This window comes from Psittacula echo (genome assembly GCF_963264785.1).
Source record: "Psittacula echo genome assembly, chromosome: 24".
Taxonomy (NCBI): domain Eukaryota; kingdom Metazoa; phylum Chordata; class Aves; order Psittaciformes; family Psittacidae; genus Psittacula; species Psittacula echo.
The window spans coordinates 4,207,771-4,222,047 of record NC_137759.1 but is presented as its reverse complement, the minus strand read 5'-3'; the positions used below and the strand labels follow the sequence as shown (position 1 = coordinate 4,222,047).

General features: G+C 55.9%; 2 protein-coding genes across 2 annotated transcripts in view; one reads left to right on the top strand and one right to left on the bottom strand.

Moving 5' to 3' along the window:
- Positions 1–1,488: 1,488 nt before the first annotated feature.
- Positions 1,489–1,776, top strand: CTXN1 (cortexin 1; the record flags this gene model as incomplete). Its single annotated transcript, XM_080633838.1, has 1 exon — positions 1,489–1,776. One exon carries the CDS (start codon positions 1,489–1,491, stop codon positions 1,774–1,776), a length of 288 nt encoding a protein of 95 aa, XP_080489964.1.
- A 4,711-nt stretch (positions 1,777–6,487) lies between these two features.
- Positions 6,488–14,277, bottom strand: part of LOC308229681 (fibrillin-2-like) — a gene marked incomplete at both ends in the record, with an annotated part of 89,957 nt that continues 82,167 nt past the window's right edge. The window contains 13 exons of the mRNA XM_080633864.1: positions 6,488–6,862; positions 7,502–7,670; positions 7,944–8,175; positions 8,505–8,624; positions 9,259–9,387; positions 9,593–9,709; positions 10,268–10,390; positions 11,258–11,383; positions 12,018–12,224; positions 12,447–12,572; positions 13,173–13,304; positions 13,577–13,699; positions 14,092–14,211. Coding sequence (XP_080489990.1) covers positions 6,488–6,862; positions 7,502–7,670; positions 7,944–8,175; positions 8,505–8,624; positions 9,259–9,387; positions 9,593–9,709; positions 10,268–10,390; positions 11,258–11,383; positions 12,018–12,224; positions 12,447–12,572; positions 13,173–13,304; positions 13,577–13,699; positions 14,092–14,211 — 2,099 coding nt within the window. The remainder of the gene's footprint in view (positions 6,863–7,501; positions 7,671–7,943; positions 8,176–8,504; positions 8,625–9,258; positions 9,388–9,592; positions 9,710–10,267; positions 10,391–11,257; positions 11,384–12,017; positions 12,225–12,446; positions 12,573–13,172; positions 13,305–13,576; positions 13,700–14,091; positions 14,212–14,277) is intronic.

Here is a 14,277-nt window from a genome sequence, read left to right as displayed (position 1 = left end):
CACCCTGCATCTCATTCCGTGTTTGCCATTCCCAAATTAACATTTGCAACATGTTTCATACCCAGGAAGATCTCAGCCCGGCGCTGCTGGGTTGTTGACAGTGATCCTCTTCCTTTGTGAGTTCTGTCCCTATTAAGCAATTTCCTTGCTCATAGATTCTTTTTAGTTACTAAGGGAACATGAATCTTAATAAAACTCAATCAGATGTTCCTTAAATAACAGCTGCCTTCGTTTAACTGCCTCATCAGTGGGTTTTTTCCTCCAGGATCTGCTTCTTTACACTGTAATGAAAAAGCAACAGATCCCAAATGTGAGGGAAATCCTGGATACTACAGGATATGATACTAGGAACAGCATTGAACAGAAGATCCTCTGTTCTGTCCTGAACGTGCCATTTCCTCCCTGTACTTTTGACGTGAATTAGTTGGGCACCTCCAGATACATGATTTGTGCTCGGGTAGCTCCTATTGCAGCAGTGCCCGTCCTGCACATCTCTGGCACTGAGAACCACGGAGAACCATGACGAGGGGATTTCTCAACCCAGATGTGTCCATGGGAAGCATGAATCTCCCGTGAGCACAGGGAATTGCAGCCAAGTGGCAGGAATGCCAGGAATGCGACGCTTTCAAAGCCCAAGGGGTACCTGAGGAGATGGAGGCTGTAGAGAGCTGGGATTGCCCCCAAAGACCTCAGTGGAGAGGAGCAGGATGTGCACTTCCGAGGTGCCTTGTGCTGTTTTGCTGTGACTCTGAGTGGCTGCTGGTCCTTTTTAACCTCTTTTGCTCTCTTTGTCCTCTGCTTTGCTTCCCCAGCCCAAGAAAGCTCTACTGTGGAGATCTTCCCTCAGTGACGTGGCTGTTCGGACGCAGCCTTCTCCTCCTCCTGCTGCAATAGCGATGCTAGTGTCCCCATGCAGCTGCAGTGAGGTACGTGCCCTCCTCCTCCATCAGGACTCAGCTTCTTCTATACCTGCTTCAAAACCCCCTCAATAGGAGCGAGCAAACTCTAAGCTCGTGTCCACCTTGAAGACCTTCAAGGCCAGAGCAGCTGAAGCCCTCAACCCGCTCTGACTCCACTGCTGGGGTCCTTTTCATTGTGAATGTCCCTGTGATCCAGAGCACTTGGTCCAAAAGGGTTCTGCAGCATTGGCTTTGGTGGGCCCCTTCTCCAGAGCATTGCTGGGGATTTGTGACCAGAGAGTCAAGCTCTGCACCACTGCCCATCCATCCCATGCCCTCATCCCCTTGTGAGTGGCTTCTTGAGCTTGCTGGAAGACCCAGCATCCACTTGGGAACTTCCCTGCTCCTGGTTATTTGGCAGCATTGCTGTAGCCCGTGGCCAGTTCCTCCTCCCTCACCATCTCTGCTTTCTCTTCCAGGAGCTCTTGGCTTGGTCAGGAGTGAATCCCGAGCTTGGCATAGCAGCGCCAGTGGCTATGGAGTGACCTGTGCTCCGAGTGCATGCCTGAAGCGACCGCCCAGGCACCGAATGCGCCCGGCCCACGTGCTCCTCGCCTCTGCCATGAATGATGCATCGACGATGGATTATGAACTGCTGTCCCCCTCCTTGGTTGAGCACCCAGCCGGCGCTGCGGGTATGGATGCTGAGCAGAAAACCGTCTTTGCCTTTGTTATCTTCCTTCTGGTCTTCTTAGTGATGCTGATGGTGCGCTGCTTCCGCATCCTGCTGGACCCCTACAGCCGCATGCCCGCCTCCTCCTGGACTGACCACAAGGAGGGGTTGGAGAGGGGCCAGTTTGACTACGCCTTGGTGTAGAGGGCAGGGATGGGGCGAGCCTGGGTGCTCCGTGTGCCTCCCACCCCGGCTGGCCCCGGCCCCGGCCCCCCCTTCCTCTGTGGTGTTGCCCTGGGCCAGCAAGGATGCTCTGGGCCGGGAGGGGAGGTCAGGCTCTCGCCCGGGGTGGGTTTTGTAGGGGGTTTCTCTCTTTTCTAAGCACTTTTCAGTCCTCTTTGCAGTCTGCAGGACTCTTGGAGAGATGTGTTGGAGGGGGGGGATGTGGCTCTGCATGGTCCCTGCTGCCCACCTTGGGACAGGGGCAGGAGGTGATGGGGCAGGGCATGGCGGGACCTGCCCTTGGCCACAGCCCACGGGGCTCCTGCTCTGGGTGGCTCTGCCTGGTGCCAGGCCAGAGCTTTGACCCCCACCTCCTCCTGCCCCCCCCATGTCACCCTTGTCTGTGTCCTCCGGGGAGTGCTGATCGTGGTCCAGTGCGTGTGTGTGTGCGTCCCTGTAGCTGAGCTGTGTCTGTCAGGGGGTTTATAGGCACCAGACCCAAGTGCTGGCTTTGTTCTTCTCTGTGTGGCAGCCCCAAGTGCCCCCAAACCCCAGTCCGCAAGTGATGGGGAGATGCAGACTCCCATGTGCAGCCCCCTGTGCGCATCCAGCCCTGCAGCCTGCTCCGCTTTACACCGCAGTGACCTGTCCCTGCCCAGCTGATGAAGATGGTGCAGGCAAGCAGCTTCCTGCATTCCTGCTGGGGGGGCCCTGCTGGGACCCCAGGAAGGATCCATGGTCCCACACAACACTTGGGAGATGCTTCTCAGCCAGCCCAAGCCTGGCAGCCTCCCACCATTATCCCACTATGGCCAATCCCTGCTCCAGCAGGATTGGGGTGGCTTCCCCATGGCTGAGGGCTGCTAGAAGGGGCAGGGGGGTGGCCCTTCCCTGGCCATCCTGCATCTGGGTATCAATGTGTGTGTGAGTAGCTGAGGGGAAAGCCAGGCTGTCCTCCTGCCGCGCTGCTGGACCATGCCTGGTGAGTAGGGATGCTGCAGCTAGCCCAGGGCTAGCAAAAGCCGTGGTGGGTTATGGCTGTGGGCTGGTGAGAAGGTTTGTACTAAGGGATGTGAGCACAGGAGGGAGAACCTCTTCCTCCACCATGGAAATAAAGCTGCACTGTGCTAACCCCACACAGCTCTTCCTCTGCTCTTTGATGCATGCCATCAGGTGCTCAATGGAGAACCGGCTGCTGGGCTGCCCCATGTCTCTGTCTGAGCCAAGGCCCCACGACTCCCAGCACAAGCTGGAGCTGCTCAGTGGGGGACAGGAGCATCAGCGGTGGGTGCTCCATACCTGGGCATGTGTTCTCTCAGGGATGTGCTCCTTGGCCACAGCGCGTCCCCTCGGCCAGTGTTGCTGGGCAGGGATAGTCCCAACCTGGCCATGTCTGCAGCAGGGCCCATGGGTCATGCCTGGATGTGTCTTCTACATCCATCAGTCCAGGTCTCAGGTGCCCCCAGGGTTGCATGAGCACGGGCATGGAGGAAGAGGCAAGGAAGGCGTCACTGCAGAGACCCGCAGGACCTGGGTACCAAGCCCAGCACCTCCTCTGGTGCCACAAGTCTATCACCACTCACCTACCGCCAAGCGCAGGCAGCTGTTTGAGGGACAGTTTCCAGCTATGAGCTCCATGGGATCGTGGTTTCCTCTGCTCTTGTTTCATGGCTTCACTGTCCCCTGGTCCAGGAAAGCAGCAGCTCGCTCCCTGTCGCGGGGATGCTGCAGCTCTGCAGCCCTCTTGTGGCACATGGCTGAGTCCAGAAGGGGAGGTCAAGGAGGGATGCTCAAAATGAGACCATCAGCAGGACCCTGACTCCTGGATGAAGGCACAAGCTGTGGGCAAGTGCCTGTATCCCTGCACACACCATTCACTGCACAGGCCACACGAGCCCTGCCCTCTGCATTGCAAGCAGTGAGTGGTGCTGCTCCCCAAAGGGGGACGAACCAGGAGCCAAGGGTGAGCACAGCACAGGCAGGGTGAGCAGGGCAGGAGCTGGGGGAGCAGCAGCTTTGTCCCCACTCTCCTGCATCTCCTCTGTCTCCTCTTTGCCAGCCTTTGTCCTGGTGCCTGGAGCTGCTCCTCAGCCCAGCAGCACTGAGGGATGGGGTGCAGACACCCATCCGGACCTGCTGTCAATCACTTTCCTTCCACTCCCCTTGCTGGGATAGAACAACAGATCAGAAGAGACTCCGCTGACGGGTCCATCCTTCCTCTGCCTATTGATTGCTCCGGGAGGGACCCCAAAGCCCCTCTGGGTGCTGAGACACGAAGGGGTGGGCGAGCTGGGTGATGCTGTAAGACTGATTCTGTGTCCGTGAGGAGAGCAGAGAAGAAACCAGCTTGGGCTCCATCCGAGCTGGAGCAAGGACGGATCCCGCCACATTCCCAGGCTTCCCGGCAGCGAGGAGGAAGAAACAGCCCCGCTTAACCCAAAATAATTTTATTGTTGCTGTTGCTTCTGATACAAAAAAGGGATTCCACAAGGAGCCGCCTCCGTGTGCGGGACAAGGGGGGCAGGGGCTGGGATTCAACGCTTCCCCCCCCCCCCAAAATCAAACCACCCCGCAAGAAATGTCAATACAATAAACACCACAACAACCAAAAACCAACCCGGCACCAGAGAGGAAGGAAGGGCCCTTGAGCTTTGTCACGCACACACCAACCAGCGCTGCTCATTATTATTATTATTAATAATAGGTTTTGATTCTTAAAAATAAAAATTCAAAAAAAAAAAAAAAAAAAAAAAAAGCACCTGTTGGAAAAAAAAAAAAAAAAATTAAAAAAAAAAAAAAAAAACAAAAACAAACAAAAAACCAAACCAAAATAATACTAAACCCAACCCCCAGCCACGAGCCCCCCCCCGGGCACAGCTCCAGGACTCTTGCACAACCCAGAGCCCGGAGCTGCGCTATGGAAAAGCTTCTTCAAGTTTGCCATTAGCCCCAATCCAGTCCCCATTGACTGCCCCCAGCCCACGTGGAGGCAGCGCACGGGGGACAAACCACCCCCCCCTCCCCAAGTACCAACCCGGGACTGCAGGAATCTGCCCTCCCCAGAGCCCCCGGCAGCCCCACGTGTGGTGGTGATCCATCAGTATGGAAGGGGGGATGGCTACAGTGCACTGACGCGGACCGTTCGATACCAGCTTCGGGGAGCTGGAAGCACCTTAGGTTTGGTGATAAGGTAGTTCTGTGTGTCACCGGAGTGAATTAGCACCTTTCTTTCCTGTGATGAGGAAAATGCAGCCAGGGTTGCTGCAGAAGTGAAAAGAGGGTCATGCAAAACGAGGGGAATGGCATTGCAGAGAGGAGCTGGGTGAGGAACACTCGTGAAGGAGGAAGGAAAGCCAGGACAGAACAGTCTGGACAGGCTGCTTGAGGCAGCAGGGAGACCCCAGTTCACTCAATTCATACTTCCCAGGCTCTTTTTAGTGCATTTCACTTGTCTGCATTAACCAGAGAGCATCCATCCCGGCTGTCACCTTGGCATGACAACCAGAGGGGAGGCACCTGCAGCCCCTGCTCCTGACCAAGGGGGATCTGGCCCATAAGCACCACTCACACAGATGGGGTGGCTCAGAGTCGAGGGCTGTTTGCAGAGTGAAGCTCTGGCTGCCCCTGCCTCTTCCTTCCTGCCAGGCTGCAGACACCTCCCCTCCCACTCCATCCCCAACTTGTTCCTGTTGGTGGGAAGCTTTTCCCAGGATTTTCAAGCACTCCATCAGTGCTGGCAAGGAAATGTGCCCTGCAGCATCCACACACATCCGGCCAAGCCCTCCATCCCCGCTGGCATGCGAAGCAGCCAGATGCTCTTTACCAGACTCATGGCCTTTTTCCTGCCCGTTTAGTTTGTCCAACCACATTCAACAATGCAATAATTTGCCTTTCCCCAGGGCTCCTCCTCCACAGAAGGACACCTTAACCCCTGAACTTGCTGGAGCTCTGGAAAAGCCCTTCCAGCTCCAGTCTTTGGTGGCCATGAGCACGTGTTCAGCATCCTGCAGTGTGAAAACCCTGGCTTCCCTTCAGGAGCTTATGGTCTTGTAGCCTGGCTGCTTCGTGATGTGAGGCTCACAACGTGAACTGCCCCTTCACTCAGAGGGGACCTTTTCTGTTTGACAGAGGAGCCCGAAAGGACCAGAGAAAGACACGGAGGACAGAGAAAGACAGAGCACGGGCAGTGCGGGGATGGGATGGTTTCTGCGCAAGCAAAGGAGGAACAAGAGCTGTTGGGAAATGCACTAATACCACACCGTGCCATAGCTCCTTCCAAAGCTGCCCCCAGGCCCCCCTCCCATTTCCTGGCCTGTGACCATGAAGGACAGGCAGCTTCCCCGTGGTACCACCCTTGCCAGCTCAGGCTAACACAGTATCTTGGTTAAAGGAGACAGGCAAGAGCTGAGCAGAGGGCTGGGGGCCCTGCCGCCAAGGTCTGAGCCTTTGGCACAGGTTGCCCGAGCTCGTTTGTGGTGTGGCTTGGTTTGGACCCAAGCCCCCCCGTGAAGCGGAGTCATCGCTGCATGGCCAAGGTGAGTGCTGAGCCCAGAGGGACATTGCCCATCAGTTGTACAGTGCAGTGGGGGAGATGGTGGCAGGGGGTGCAGTGAGAGAGGAGGCAGTTGTTTCCAGATGTGGATGGCAAGGCGAAGGACTGGACTGTCGGCTGGGCGGGTGGATCTCATGGATGTTAGTAGAGCTGGAGCTGAAGCTTCATCCTCAGTGCTTGGCCCAGCTCCCCTGCTAAGTAGTTGAGGTGGTTCTTGGCCTCCAGTTTCTGCAGTTCCCTCTTGCGGTACAGGGGCACGCTCACGATCTCCAGCAGGTAGGTGCCCGGCAGGATCTTCTTGCGGCCGAGGTGCAGGAAGCTGAGCCCCTCCTTTTGGTGGATGCGGAAGTAGCCATCCTCATTCCCATGGGAGATCAGGTACCGCACGCGGTTCTCCAGCGGCTCCACAGCCGGCAGGAGCTCCAGGATGTGCTCCTTGTGAGCCAGGTCAGAGAGGTTCAGCATCATGGACAGAGGAGCATCCACATCCATACTGGCCAAGTTCACAGTGTGATCCTTCGGAAGGAACCAGGTATATTACTTACAGACACCAAGAAAAGCTCCTGGCCAGGTGAAGGAGGACTTGATTTAGAGGACTTCTGCCTCACAGAATCCGAATGGATTGGGCTGAAGGGCCCATAATGACCTCCCAGTCCAATCCATTCCTCCCAGGCCTGTGAAATCCTTGGGGAAGCTTTAGACAGAGGCCAGAACTTCCCTCCAAGGAATAACCTGTTATTTATAGTGACAGGTGCAGTCTGGAGTGAGACAGTAAGTGTTTGACAGGCCTCTATGGCTCTATGGGAACTTCTCCCCTGTTCCCTTGCAAGGAAACACGTGTGTTTCATTCCTTGGTTGCATGCATCTCCAGACACTTGTGGTCAAATGACACAAGTGCATCTCACTTCAGATTGTCCTGACCTTCTCTAATGTGTTGTGAAGGACCTTGTATTCCTGCAGGACTTCTGGACTCAGTGGCACTGACCAACACCCAAGCACCCAGCACTGGCAGATACAGAGCTGCTATCTCTGCCTGGGCTGAGGCAGCTCCACGGGAATGGGTACAAATGCATGGGACCTACCCCAGGCAGTTATCCCTGAGTGCCCCAGCTCTTCCCTTGCTCCACCCCATGCAGGATGCCATGGATTTCTCACCTGCTGCTTCTCAGTGCCATTGACACTGCGTCGCTGCCGACCCCTCTTGGGGTAGCCATTTATCTTGCACTCATAGCAGGTTTCAGGGGAGAGCAGGTTGTCCTCATCCTCTTCTTGGGGGGCAGGAAGGTAGGAACCCTTCCCAAAACCCAAGCCAGAAATGCAGTGTCTGGTGGCAGAAGAGCAGAGAGCCCCATCTCAGATTCATGCTTTAAGAAGGAAATCTTACCATTGCTCCCACAGGTTCTCCACGTGGCACCCAGAAACACATGAAGGATAGGATATAGGGTATAAGACATGGCTTGTACAGAATGACTTTAAATTGGATTGGTGGCAGAGAACACAATTGTGGTGATTGAGCATGTCTGGGGGTACCATGCACTTGGCAGCCTGCAATATCCCCCAGGACCATACAGGGACTACCTCCTGGCTGCTCTCTTACCCTTGTCCTGCTCGGAAGTAGCCTCCAGGACATCCACAGAGGTAACCTCCATCTGTGTTGGAGCAGCCGTAACTGCAGGGGCTGCCGCCTGCTGAGCATTCATCCACATCCTGGCACCCACCAAAGGCTTGGTCAAAATCAAAGCCCGATGGACAGACACACTTGAAGCTTCCCAGAGTGTTGTAGCAGGAGGCAGAGCCGCAGGCAGTGGGGCTGGAGCACTCGTTTTCATCTGTACCCAAAGACAGAACTAGTCAGAAACTCATGGTGCTGCTGGTGCTTCCCCACCCCTATGGCCAAGGACATCTGCCCATGGCCATTGCTGAGCTGGCAGTGAGCTCCCTTCTGAATAGAATAGAATCACAGAATGGGTTGGGTTGGAAGGGACCTTCAAAGCTCATCCAGTCCAACCCCCCTGCAATGAGCAGGGACATCTTCAACTGGACCAGGTTGCCCAGAACCACATTGTCCAAGGGTGGCTGGAGAGGGACTTGGGGTTTCAGTGCCCTCTATCCCCCATCCCACAGCTACAGGACACAAGAGCCCTCATCCTGCACTTACCCACACACTGGTTCCACTGGTAGTGCTGCACGTAGCCCTGTGGACAGCCACAGCGGTAGCCCCCGAGCACGTTCTGGCACCCATGCTGGCACCGGTGGTTTCCATCACACTCATCCACATCTGCAGCAACAGAACCCAGATGGGGGTGAGACAAACTCTGCCTGACTCACGGACAGCACTGGGGGGCACAGGGGCCATTGCACATGGTATGTGCCTGGCAGCCAGGGCCCTTGAGGGTGCTCAGGTGGGTTCTGCCTAATTCAGTCTCTGCAGCTAGGAACAGAACGATACCCACAGCCCCCAGGCCAACATCCATGCTCTTGCAGCCCCTGCTTGGATGTTCTGGCCTTAAGATTCTGTTAACTTAGATTCTGTTACCAGATCTACTCTGCTCCAGGCTGCCTGTGCTGGACACAGGCTTTTCTTTAGTGTAGCACATGGTGGGTTTTGGCCAGCGTGAGATCTCCCCTGATGAGCTACAGGACCATTCCTATCCCAGCTTTGGCTGCTATGGCTGCAGCACTGAGACCTTCCTCTACTTGTCCAGCAGCCGGTGCTCCTCCAAGCAGGTCAGACACTGACCTCTTATTTGCACCAAGAACCTCTTCTTTTGCAAATCCCACGTGGCTTTCTGGTGCCCCACAGTAAGGAGCAGTCCCTTGTTGCTGGACTGCGCTGCCTTAGAGAGTGTGAGTGAACAAGGAATTCGTCCACATGGACCATGCCTGTCAAAGCCCCAGAGGCACAGACCCACCTTCGCAGTTGACTCCAGAGCTGTCCAGGGAGAACCCTTTCTGGCACTCGCAGTTGTAGCTGCCTGGCGTGTTCAGGCACTGGCCCTTGGCTCCACACAGAGAGGGCTGAGCCGTGCACTCGTTATTGTCTGCAAAACACAGGTGCCCACTTGTAAGTCCATCGCCAGGGCTGTGGCTGTGAGCAGCTCTGCAGGCGGTCACCTCCCATCATGGAGCTTAGCAAAGTCTGAGCAGCAGATGCACCCCTGGAAAGGGGCAGTGCTCTGGAGCCAGAGCTGGAGGGCTGGAAAGACTCTCCTGTGCTTAAAGCTAACCCCTGGAGCCCCTACTCACCGATGCAGGATGAGTGGTGCTGAGTGAAGCCTGGGGGGCATTTGCAGTTGAATCCCCCGATAATGTTCACACAGAGGAACTGGCAATTGTGCTGCTTGGTGGAGCATTCATCCAAGTCTAAAGCAACAAGCACAAGAACACGTGTCTCAATTTGTCTTACGGAGAAAGCTTCGTGGTCTGAGTCTGCAACACCTCCATGGACATGGTGATGCACAGTGGGCCTGGGCAGAGCACGACCTGACCTGGACCAGCCTCAGCAACAACACACACAAAGTTCTTACATGCAAACCCCAAGTCCAGCGAGCCTCTCCCCACCTCATACACAGACACATTTAGAAGATGTAGAGATTCATCTCTGCTTATCCTGTAATCCCCAAATCCCAGGCCCTCCTGCATTCTTAGGGCACCTTCCCCACAGCCTGGCTGCCAGCACCAGGAGGAGCCCTGACAGTGACATGCACAGCCCATGATGATGACACAGGTCTAGAGTGTCTGTGGAAGGATGAAACCCTATTGCATCAGTCCACAAGGTCCAGCAAGGCAGCTTTTACCCTATCCAGCCTTGTCCTGGGGCTGAACAGTAGGACCTGACTGGTCTGTCAACCAGCTCGTGTCACCCCCCCTCAGCTGCCAGAGATGAAGCAGGGTCTCTGCTGCCTTCTCCTGGATGAATACCTTTGCAGATCTTCCCATCTTCTTGCAGAATGTACCCTCGGGGGCAGGAGCACTGGTAGCTGCCTTCTGTGTTCTTGCAAATGAAGTTACACGGCTTAGGGGACTGGTTACACTCATCCAAATCTAGACTCGAGAGACAAGACACATCAGCATCCGCGGGTTGCATTGCTGGACTCTGTCCCCACCACCCCTTGGACCATTCAGTCTACACATGGCAATCCCAGGTTTCATGGCCCCACATAACTAAGTGGTCAGATGTCCCTATGATTCTGGCATTTCCTGCCCCAGATAAATGCATCTTTTCCACTCTCCAGGAAGCAGGCGAGCAGAGACAAGGGCTTGGAGGGAATACCTCAGTTCGAGCCAGCACAACAAACCTAGGAGATCTCCTGCAGGAAAAGAGCTGGATCAGCTCCGCGCTCAGACCATGGGGTGCTGTGTGACCTGGTGGATCTGAGTGACACCTTTCCCAGGCTGAAGAGATGGGGAGATGCTCCTTTTGAGTACTGGGAACATCAGGGATAGGGCCAGCCCCTAAGTCTGCAGCTTTGTCACCTCTGCTCATCAGAGTTAGGGAGTTAAACAACATACAAAGACAGGCTGAGAACATTGGGGCTGTTCAGCCTGGAGAAGAGAAGCTGCATGGAGACCTCAGAGCAGCTTCCAGTGTCTGAAGGGGGCTACAGGGATGCTGGAGAGGGGCTCTTCATGAGGGGCTGGAGTGACAGGAAAAGGGGTGATGGGTTCAGACTGAAACAGGGGAAGTTCAGGTTGGAGATAAGAAGCTCTTCCCAGTGAGGGTGCTGAGGCCCTGGAATAGGTTGCCAAAGAAGTGGTGAATGCTCCATCCCCAGCAGTGAGAGCTGGTCCTGGGCAGGGGATGTGTGCGTGTGTGCTTCAGGACCCTACGTTTGCATGCTGAAAGTAGGGGTGGAAGCCCCCTGAGGCCACGGGCTGTCCAGAGACTTGGGTTTCCCTCTCCCAGCTCACCCACACAGGCAGTGCCGGTGATGTCCGCGGTGTAGCCGAGCCTGCAGTGGCAGCGGAAGGAGCCGATGCTGTTGATGCACTGCCCATTCTTGCAGAGGTTGGGCAGCACCTTGCACTCATCGATGTCTGCAGGAGGGAGGGAAGGACCTCTTAGTGATGGCGCTGCCTTTGCCACCATGCTCCTGTGCCAGGGGAGATCAGACCCTCCCAGGGAGCCAGAGACTATGGTCAGGGAGATGAAGGGGCTGGAGCACAGTGTGATGGGAACGGCTGAGGGACCTGAGGGGTTCAGTCTGGAGAAGAGAAGGCTCAGGGGGGACCTGATGGCTCCCTAAAACTGCCTGAGAGGAGGATGGAGCCAGGAGGGGCTGGGCTCTGCTCCCAAGGAACAAGGGATGGGACAAGAGGAACCGGCCTCAAGCTGCACCAGGGCAGGTTTAGATGGAGCTGAGGAACAATTCCTGCCCCAGAGGGTGCTCAGGCATTGGAACAGGCTGCCCAGGGCAGGGCTGCAGGCACCGTCCCTGCAAGGGTTCACACCCCGTGGAGACGAGGCCTCAGTGCCATGGGTTAGGGGTGGCCTTGGCAGGGCTGGGAATGGTTGGACTGGATGGGCTTAAAGGGCTTTTCCAACCTGGCTGATTCTACGATTCTGTGTAAGGTAATGTCACAGAGGCTTCTTATCTGCTTCAGGCACTGTGTTGGTCTATCCCAGGGCAAGTCTGCCTGTTTCTGCATCTTTGCTTTTGCCCCAGCTCACCTCTGCCATCAGTGGAGTACCCTGGCCCATGAGGACACATTTTCTTGTACTGGGCAGTCCCAGGAAGGGGGCAGAGCTCGCACTGGGGGCCCCAGCTGCGCCCACTGTTGCAGCAGCACTCGGATTTGGTGACCAGGTTGCGGTTGGTGGAGGACATCTGGCACATGGTTTGCAGTACTTCAGTGAAGCAGAATCCTTGGCGGGTGTCTGGGCAGAGAGAGTGAGGAGGCAAGGTCAGGATCTGAGCCAGGGTCATCTCCAGGGATAACCGAGCAGCTGGTCCAGCCTGTGCCAGTCCCAGCACAGAGGGTAACGTGGTTTGGGTACTGCTAAAGGCAAACCCCAACAACGTTCTGCTCAGAAACACCTGAAAACCATCATCTGCTGCTACAGAGAGGCAGCTGAAGCCCCACAGGACTTGGTAATTACCAATACACTCTGTGCCAGAGGGGCTGACTTCAAAACCTTCATTGCAGTCACAGCGGTAACTTCCCACCGTGTTGATGCAGCGGCCGTTGGGGCAGATGCCAGGCTTGGTGCGACACTCGTTCTCATCTGGGAAGGAAGGAGCCACAAAGAGGTGAGGCACAGGACAAATTCCAGCTTTCCATGAGTCCCTGTGTTTGCAACACCCTCACATAGACCTCGAGGACAACTTCTACATCCTTAAGCAGCTGACGAACACATCCACCTGCTCTGGACCTCTCCCAGAGCAGGGTGGCTTTGGGTGAGAACCCAGCTGCCCTGCTTTGCACATTCTCCACCTGCAAGTGGCCAAGCTGCTGGGCTAGGAGTGGAGCTGGGCTCGCTTTGCATTCCTGCTGTGCCTAACACTGTGCAGGTCTGGGCTGTCCAGTGCTGGCCCCTCCAAAAGCTGCTCAGTGCGAAGAAGCTTGACACAGACCTGGAGAGACTCAATAGAAAGGATACATGGCATAATGTTGTGCTGGAAGTGTATGGACCATAGGTCCAGAGGTGAACAGAGGTTTTGTGTGTGTAGGCATCTAATAGGACATCCCGGAAGTTCTGACACATGGGCAGCCCTGGGAAGGAGCTGTTTGACAGAAGGACATCATATAAAGCTACATGGACAATGCCTAGAAGAGGATGGCCTCCAGCCCCACTGGGAATCCCTCCCAGCCTGGTCCTTGGTACCTGTGCAGCCCTCTCCATCGGGCCTGCGCTGCATCCCTGGTGGGCAGATGCACATGAAGGTGCCGATGAGGTTCTTGCACAGCATCCCTCGGGACTCGCAGTCGTGCAGTCCTTCTGCACACTCATCCAGATCTGCAACCAAGAACCTCGTGAGCCCACGTTCAACCTGCCAGCACTGTCGAAGCAACTAGGAACTGACTCCTTGCATCTGCACTGCTCCAGCAACCCCTTCTGCCTTGGTCCAGGCTGGCTGGCACACAGCATGAACATCAAGGTAGGTGAGAGCAAGCCCAAGGCCAGGGATGCCAGCTCAGAAGTCCTCTGCACAGCACCAGAGACCAACTGAGTACAGGAGCTGGGGAGGGTGTGGGAGCTCCCCTGATGGGCGCAGAAGGGGATTTTACCTCTGCACATTCTTCTGTCTTCTCGCAGGGCGTATCCGGACGGGCACGTGCACTCATAGGAGCCAAAGGTGTTGATGCAGCGGAAGGCGCAGAGCAGAGGGTTCAGTGAGCACTCATTGATATCTGGGAGGCAGGAGAGAGGAGAGGGCTCCACTCTGTGCTCTCAGCTGGGCAGTAACAATGGTGGGGCTCCCCCCTCCCTGGGCATTCATCTCATGAGAACTCTGCTCCACCAAGGCTTCCTGCCATGGTCTCCAGCACTGACAGACACCTGGTGTCAGCAGCTTTGACAGTCCCTGCTGAGGCAGCTCCTGCATTAAGCACGTCCCCAGACCTCCTCTTGGGCTCCAGCCTCAGAGGAAGCTGGAGGGGACCAGTGCTGATGTGCACACTAATGTGGAGATGAGCCCCAGCCAGCTTTTCTGCACTGCCCATTGGAGGCTGACCTGCTGCTCACTCAGGCAAATGACCCAGTGTGCAATGGGGGCGAAGGGATTGCCCCACAGCAGCATTACCTTCACACGTCATCATGGGACCTGGCTCAAAGCCCTCGTCACAGGCGCACTCAAAGCCTCCCACCACGTTGGTGCAGGTGCCATTCCCACAGGGATTGCCAATGGAGCACTCATCAGTATCTGGAGGAAGCCAGGACCATGTTAGATAGATGAGGTGCAGGCTGGTTTCTTCTTGTAACCAGAGCA